At 33.6% G+C, this 7,604-nt stretch overlaps 1 protein-coding gene across 1 annotated transcript in view; it reads right to left on the bottom strand.

Annotated features, from left to right (window-relative positions):
- Positions 1–6,946, bottom strand: part of LOC101492584 (nuclear pore complex protein NUP93A-like) — a 9,234-nt gene extending 2,288 nt beyond the window's left edge. The window contains exons 1-12 of the mRNA XM_004486632.4: positions 6,756–6,946; positions 6,183–6,274; positions 5,787–5,853; positions 5,419–5,478; positions 4,794–4,883; positions 3,718–3,981; positions 3,317–3,412; positions 3,047–3,178; positions 2,385–2,438; positions 2,205–2,288; positions 1,026–1,112; positions 52–954 (exon numbers count right to left, since the gene is read on the bottom strand). Of these exons, the coding sequence (XP_004486689.1) occupies positions 52–954; positions 1,026–1,112; positions 2,205–2,288; positions 2,385–2,438; positions 3,047–3,178; positions 3,317–3,412; positions 3,718–3,981; positions 4,794–4,883; positions 5,419–5,478; positions 5,787–5,853; positions 6,183–6,274; positions 6,756–6,854 (2,028 nt within the window). The 5' untranslated portion in view covers positions 6,855–6,946. The remainder of the gene's footprint in view (positions 1–51; positions 955–1,025; positions 1,113–2,204; positions 2,289–2,384; positions 2,439–3,046; positions 3,179–3,316; positions 3,413–3,717; positions 3,982–4,793; positions 4,884–5,418; positions 5,479–5,786; positions 5,854–6,182; positions 6,275–6,755) is intronic.
- Positions 6,947–7,604: the final 658 nt, after the last annotated feature.

Genomic DNA, 7,604 nt, shown 5'->3' on the forward strand with positions numbered 1-7,604 from the left:
CTTTCCCTATTGTTCCCCTAAAATAAAAGACTAACATAAGAAAGAAATTACTTTGTCATACATCCCAGCCTCCTGACACTGGCATGCTGCTTCAATCAAAAACTGTTGCCTTGCATTTGGATCAGCCACAAACCGTCCCAGTTCCCCTTCTTCTCCAGCACCTCTTGCACCAAGTAAAAGATATATGCCTCCATCCCTTAACAATAATTCAGTTAGAAGCTGCTTCAGCATCAAGTTTCTCTGCCTTTGCTGATCAACATTACCTCTGCCAGTCCACGACAACTGCCCACCACCAATTGCAGCAGCAGCTTGTGCATAATATTCTAATGCCATCTGGAGATCACCAAGACGCAAATACATAGATCCATATTGCCTGATAATGGTGGACACTTCGGCATAAGCATCCATCACTCCCAACTTTTGCCCAGTACCAGCACCTTCAGAAAGGACCCCATGATCAGCTAGTAGAATTGATAGGTGTGCAGCATCAATGTTATATCCTTCATCTCCTGTTTCCTTAGACAAGTATAATACAGCCGGAAGCAATTGAATGCTTAAAAGCAAGACATATGGATATACCAGAGGATCTTTTCCATTTTTTGTATAGTATGATGGTTCAAATTTATTCAGGTAACTTTGCAAATCATCCAAACTGTATGGAATCAGACCATCACTTAGAACAATGGACGAAGATCCAGTGGGGCAGTCCCGCACAGCTGACAATTTGAACCACAAGAAATCCTCTATTGTACTAAAAAGAGTTGGTTGATCTCTAAGCAGACGATCAATATGTCTTCTAGAACCTGATATGATGGCATACAGAAGTAACTTTTTCTTGTCATACGCAGTTCGGCCTACCCGATCACCAGTTCTCAACATTCTTTCACATTCTTCTGATGCAGCAGTTGCAACCTCTTCCGGTACCATTCCCCCAGTATTAATCCACTCTGTGAGCTGTCAAAAACAGTCACTTATTAAAACTACACCATAAATTAGTACAAAACAGAAGTGATTATGCTACGTACCAATGGAGCAAATTGATGCGAAGCACGTGAAGATAGGGAAACGTTTCTTGCTTCATCATAATAACCAGATCGCAAACAAAAGTATATCTGTCATAAAAAAGTGCAAGCTTAGCTGATCATCAATATTGATTTCAAGAAACAAAAAATTAGATATATGACTGAACTCTGTTAAGTGTAACTAATTTTTATGGATTGCAAGGAGTAGAGTCTATGGTGAATACTAGAATATCCGCACCCATATCCACATTTAAGAAAAGCCACACACCCAACCACATGTGATTAGCGTAAAGAAACCTATATGCTCGGATATAAACCCATTACACGTGTTGTATTAATATGAGATGTGTTTTCTGTTGATGTATCGTTTTCTTTTAACAAGCTAGTAAATTTAAAATAAATATACTAAAATTGACTTGACAATGAAAAGTCAACAAAAAGAGAATTAACTAAAAGTGTAAAATCTAACTTAAAAAATATCCAAAGATATTTGAAATCCTAATGACCTCGTCTATAGAATTCTATAAATCTGTTTACATATGACAACAGTACCACCATTTCCTGCCCAAATTGATCCCATATTACACTTTCAACTTCCCACAACATCCCCAAGTGTACTTCAAGTATATAACTAATAGAGTTAAACAGAATTCTTTTCATTCACAAGTAACCCATGCAAAGCAAGGTATTACGAGTAGTTACAAAATATGATAAGCATATTGTGCAGGTAAGACGTTAGTTAGATACTATAATACCCATACCAGCAATTCTTATAGACACTTTTCTGCATTAAAGCTTCATTCACAAGCTCTTGGAGATCCGACACCTTTTTATTCTTTCATTCTGAGTTGCTTTATAAGATAACTAACGTATAATAAAAAATGAAAATTTTCCATTCATGAGTAACCCATAAGCATAAATAACTTAGGCAAAGCATGGGTATTATGGGTAGGTATAAAATCTAGTAAGCATATTGTCAAGGTATGAGGAAGGTTGGATAAAATATAATAAGCTTATGGTACTCATACCCACAATTTTTTATAGGTTTAATTACCCATGCTTAGACCCAAACCCATTTGATGACTACAAACCAAATTCATTGTGAGTAGTTTGTCGGCACCCATGGATCCAAATTCAAATCTCATCCCTACTAATTGTATAGTCAGATAAAGTATCCAAGACCTGTTGCCATGTTGTATCAACAGGAGGCTGCCGACGAGCATCACCAGCGTCAAAATCCAGTACCCCGTAATCCCTCAACCGAATCTGCATAGCAATAACTAAAAATCAGGGATTTTTCAAACAATCAAAAATCATGGTATAATGTTTGACAAGATGCATAATCTTCAAGTTGAGACGAACCCGAAGGAAGGCGCGGATTCTTTGCAAATTTCCGACACCACCGCCAAGAGAAGCCTACCATTAGATAAAAAAAAAAAGTCATCAGAAATTAAGTGTTGATAAAAAAAATAAAAATCAATGTATGTTCCTATTTTATATGAATAAACAAACATCAGAAGGCAAAAAAACTTGAGAAAAGCTTGTCAAAGTATCCCTCAAAGCATGGCATGCAGACATGAGGAATACAAATGAAGAATATCAATAGAAACTTTAATAAATAAATGAACAAAGTTTTCACAACACATTTATTGGCACAGACAATGCAAATTCATATATGCTCACTGTAGAACTTCCATTTGAACAGAACAAGCTGACAAAAGATTGACAAAGTTATTCCCAAAGAGTCAATGTTAACTCACTCAAAAGCTTTACTGAATCATTAGCCCAATGGTTTTGGTAGGGAAACTGAAAGAGTATTATGTAGGACTAGGAGGTCCAATGTTCAATCCCTACAATTAACATTTCCCCCACGCCCAAACAAATTAACCACTAACATGGGCTTACAAAAAAAACCCGCTCAAAAACATTTAACATGCAAACAAAATGAACCAAAGAAAGGCAGAATTTAAAATCTACAAAAAAAAATGTTAATAAAGCACTTGAAATCCTGAAAAACAGATTACTTGTGCAGGATGATTATGTATAGTATCCATGATGTATTTCTCATGTCCCCACTCAAGATGGCGCCTGGCCCCAATAATCAATGACATCCTTTTTGAAACACGACGCAAGGTTGAGTCCTCGTTCATCAGCATCTGATTCAATTAGTAAAGTTTAGAAAATAAATACAAATGTTTACTTTGTCACAGGTTAAACCAGTAAAGTTGTAACTTGAAAGCAAAAGTTTTTCTTTCTGTTTTGTCTGTTAACAGGTATACAACAATAAGTACAACCTGAACAAGGTGCCATATCTTTCGCATCGTTACTGATTTTCCACCACTAGAATCAATGCCCAAACTTTCATATGCACCCTTGAAACCTGTGGCAGGCTAACAACCATAGAAAAATTATGATGATTTAAATAAACATTTATACAAATATGTAAATACAGAAAGGTGGGTAATAGTAAGAACTTTTGGGACAACTAGCCAGCAAAAATAAAGCATTGTTTATATTCAAAATGATGTGTGGAAAAGGTATTGAATTAAAAGGTTATACATCATACCAATCATTATCTGAAGTCATGAACAGCCAACACTATCAACTGAGTTTTTAATCTAATATATAGTCTAAATTGTCTAATATAGAACTGTAATTTCAAATTGAAGAGAGATCAAGAAAATAGGGGACATACTTTAAATGGCAATCCAGACTGCCTTGCTCTATTCAGATTTTTCACTACTTCAGCATAGACGGATGCCTTTTTCTCCACAATGGGTCTGCTAGTCGTGGGAACAATCTCCATGCTGCCAGAAGAGACTTGCGGACTAGAAGCCATAGACACAATCTGACCTGGCCGGGTACCCACATTGCTGTTAGCAATCATGTTTGTCCTAGGTAATGTTGAAATCCGGCTTAAACTCTGAAGGAAATCACGCTTTTCTTTTTGCCAATCCTCCTATCATACATTAAATGCTACTGAACAGTAAGAAGGTTGAGCCACATAATATCAAGTACAAATAAACCTATTTTAGCAATGCAATAAAATACTCACTCCAGGCCCAATTATAAAATTGCTAATTGCTAATATGAAATATAATGATTTACTTACTTCACTATGCTACTGCATTTCATGTGAAGTTCCACAGATTAACCTAAGCATGTTTTATAGAAAAATAATCAGCCAAACAGGATGATTTGATTGCCATGAAGTTTAAGCAGGTCAACAAACCTAATTGTCCATTCAAGATGATGAAAAACTATCAAGTTGTATGCATTACACGAAATTATGCATTTACATCTTTTGTTTACTATTCATTATTTTTTAAAGGCGAGAAAATTTCATAGAAAGAGGAAATTATTATTATGAAGATTCATCAAAAAAAGAACATATCCTCATCAACAAGTATATAAAAACACACAATCTTATAATAGTTCAATAAACCTCTTCAATTCCTATCACAATATCCACAAAAAATATAAGGACTGGTATTTCCTTTTGAAAATTTAAGGCCTTTGAATATAGCTACGCAAGGCACAGCCATAAAGATTTCTTATTTTCAGCAATGCAAGAAAAAGATAGAATACATCGAGTATACAAAAAAATGGTTTACCAAAACTTATGCCAATAATTCTTACTTTAATAGTTTTATGAATTTACATTAGCAAAACCCATTACAAAAGATATCTCCGACATTAATCCTTAGTTACATGAAGGATACAGAAAAAGTCATAGGTGTACCATAAAATGAAAGGCGAAATTACACTAACCTCTAAAACTTTCATCATGTAATCATTGAAACTCCTGTGATTATCCTTCTGAGCTTCCTGGACAGCAGAGATCATTGCCATTTCATGAACCTGAGAGTTAAAAAGTGTATTCAATATTGTCACGGTTCTATTCAAAAAGGACTGCATCATGTAAGAGTGAGAAGACTTTATTGGTTTCTCGTAACAAGGTACAGAACTTCACATACAGACACTGGACTCATTTGGCTTTGCTTATAAAGGGGGGAAACATGCTACAATACCACACTCATCCATGACAAGTAAAAAACAGATAAAAATGAAAACTAACAATACTTGAAATCAACAAAGAACAGCTCTTTAACTTTGACCAGTGATTTAATGGGAAAAAAAAAAATCAAACATCATATTCAGAATTCCGACATTATATTTGAATCCAAAGATACAAATATTTCTCATTGAATTTTGTGAACACTGTAAAGAAAAACATGCAAACAAACTCAAAAAGATAGACTTAAAGTATATTATATAATACATTGATAAAAATTGGTCAAATTGAACCAATTTGATGTCTAATAATTAATTAAATTAAAAATGATAGCAAATCCAAGATAAATAAATAACAAGCACATTTTAAAGTGGAAATTACCTGCTGCAGGTACTCCTCGACGCTTGTGGCCTCGACAGGAAAAACATCTTCAAAAGTTGTCTTTATACAACAACAGATAGATAGAGGGCACAGCATTAGCAAAATACATGAGTTGAGGAAATTAAAGAAGCACAGCAAAAGCAACTAAGAAATTAATTTGACTTTAACTTCCAAGCCAAATTACTTTTTCTTCCAAACAGGTTCTATGCAACTTAAAGTATGGCTGCTAAAAACTTATGAAAACTGGTATGGCATGCATAAAATATATAATTAACGAGCAAATAAATATAATAGAACAAGCAGGGAAAAAGGAAAGATGTTCTATGTAAAAAATAGTTACAAAATATGAAGTTTATGCTAAGTGGTACCTTCAACTCAAATGACTTCAGATCCCTTGCAAGCTGCTCTGCATTTATACCCTCACGAGCAAGAAGCCTGTCCATGCAAAAGAAATAACAAAAAAATGATCACACTAATTGCCAACATAAATTCAAGCATATATCTCCACATACCCTATTAAGAATAAGCAAAACAAACACAACTCCCCTATTGAGGGAAGCGAAGGGAACAACTATATGTTATATATATTATTATCAAATTAAATAAAATAAAAACTTTCAACCAGCTCAAAGCAATCCAACTAGGAACTGACCAATACATAATTTAATAGTTTCCGTCATTTCTGAATTTTAAGTAATTGAGAACAATTTAGGCAACATAATATTCAGAATTGTGCATTCACAACAACCAAAAGAGTACCATACCTAGTTGCAGCAATAGATTGGGAAGGTGCCTCAGCCCTAACAGTTTTGGATTTAAGCTTCTTAGATAACGCTTCGAGTTGATCCAAGTTCCTCTGAACAATGTACAAAATTGAAAGAATTCAAAACCACTTATCCCAAAATCATAGTTAATCAACATTTATTTTAATTTTCTCAACCAGTAACAATTATAATCTATGTGGCACTGGCACTATGATAGACACCTTGATTACATTTGATTGATTCATTTTTTCAAATTATTACCGGTGTCCGTCGTCTACGCCAGTATCCGTGTGTTTCGTATATTATAACTAACAGGTATTAAGTATTATTCATTTATTTAGTCAAATCGAAGCTATGCATAGTTCACAATCAAAATACATTTATAATTAACCTTCAAATGAACCGTATCGAAACTTTTGGTTGCGAGAGTAAATATTTCTAAAGTGTAAACGATTTCTCATAGTTGTGCAGTGAAAATAAAACAGTGAAGAAATCATTTGTAGCAAATAAACGATTTATAGTTAAAGGAGTAAGTTGATTCGGTGGCATTGGTTTGAAACTGAAAAAAGGAACCTGAAGTGGAGGGAACTGAGCAGAAGGAGCAGCTTGTTCGAGAAGCTTAGAGGAAGAATGTAGCAGATCGGTCCAGCTGGCCAAGTCTTCGTTCGCCATGACTCTTCTTCAGCGAGCTCAACGACGGAAGAAAAAGAAGGGTTTTGGAGGTTGTTTTCTTTTTCTTTCTTAAGCCCTAAAATTTGAAAAGCGAGGTTTGGTTCACTTCTGGTTCTGGATGAACCGGTACGCTACCTTACGCCTTGTTTCGGACCGGATTCGGTTTATCTTTTTTTTCTTTTTTTGAGTGAGGTCCACCTTTAAGAAAATGCTAAATTACATTTTTAAATTACAAAAGTTAGAAGTTGGAGACTCTTAAATATTTGTATACCTACACATTAAATAATTTGGTTATTTTAATCTCTATATTATTTAAATTGTGGAATATTTTATATGTTGGTATTACGTTTTAGGAAGGTTGACCCAATGTATTTTAAAACTAAAGCAAAATTTTAGATGAAGTCTTTAAAACTAATATTAATATTTTATCAAAATATTGTGTTTTTAGTTCCTAAAAATTATAACATTTTATTTATTAGTTTTTGTAAAAAAAATTAACATTTCGTCTCATTAAATTTTCGTACAAGTACTTTTAATCACTGTTAAAATGAAATGTGTTTAAGTGTCTATTAATTTTTAAAATTTTGAATGAATTTTTACAAATATTTTATAGCATTATAAAAAGTTTTTCTGTAAAAATATAGGATTTTTTATGTTTGGATAAATAAATATGAATATTTTAAATACCAAAACTCAAGATAAAAGTAACAAAAAAAAAAATAAATTGAATTTTGAACTAATTTTTGCAGA

This window comes from Cicer arietinum, chromosome 1 (genome assembly GCF_000331145.2).
Source record: "Cicer arietinum cultivar CDC Frontier isolate Library 1 chromosome 1, Cicar.CDCFrontier_v2.0, whole genome shotgun sequence".
Lineage (NCBI taxonomy): Eukaryota > Viridiplantae > Streptophyta > Magnoliopsida > Fabales > Fabaceae > Cicer > Cicer arietinum.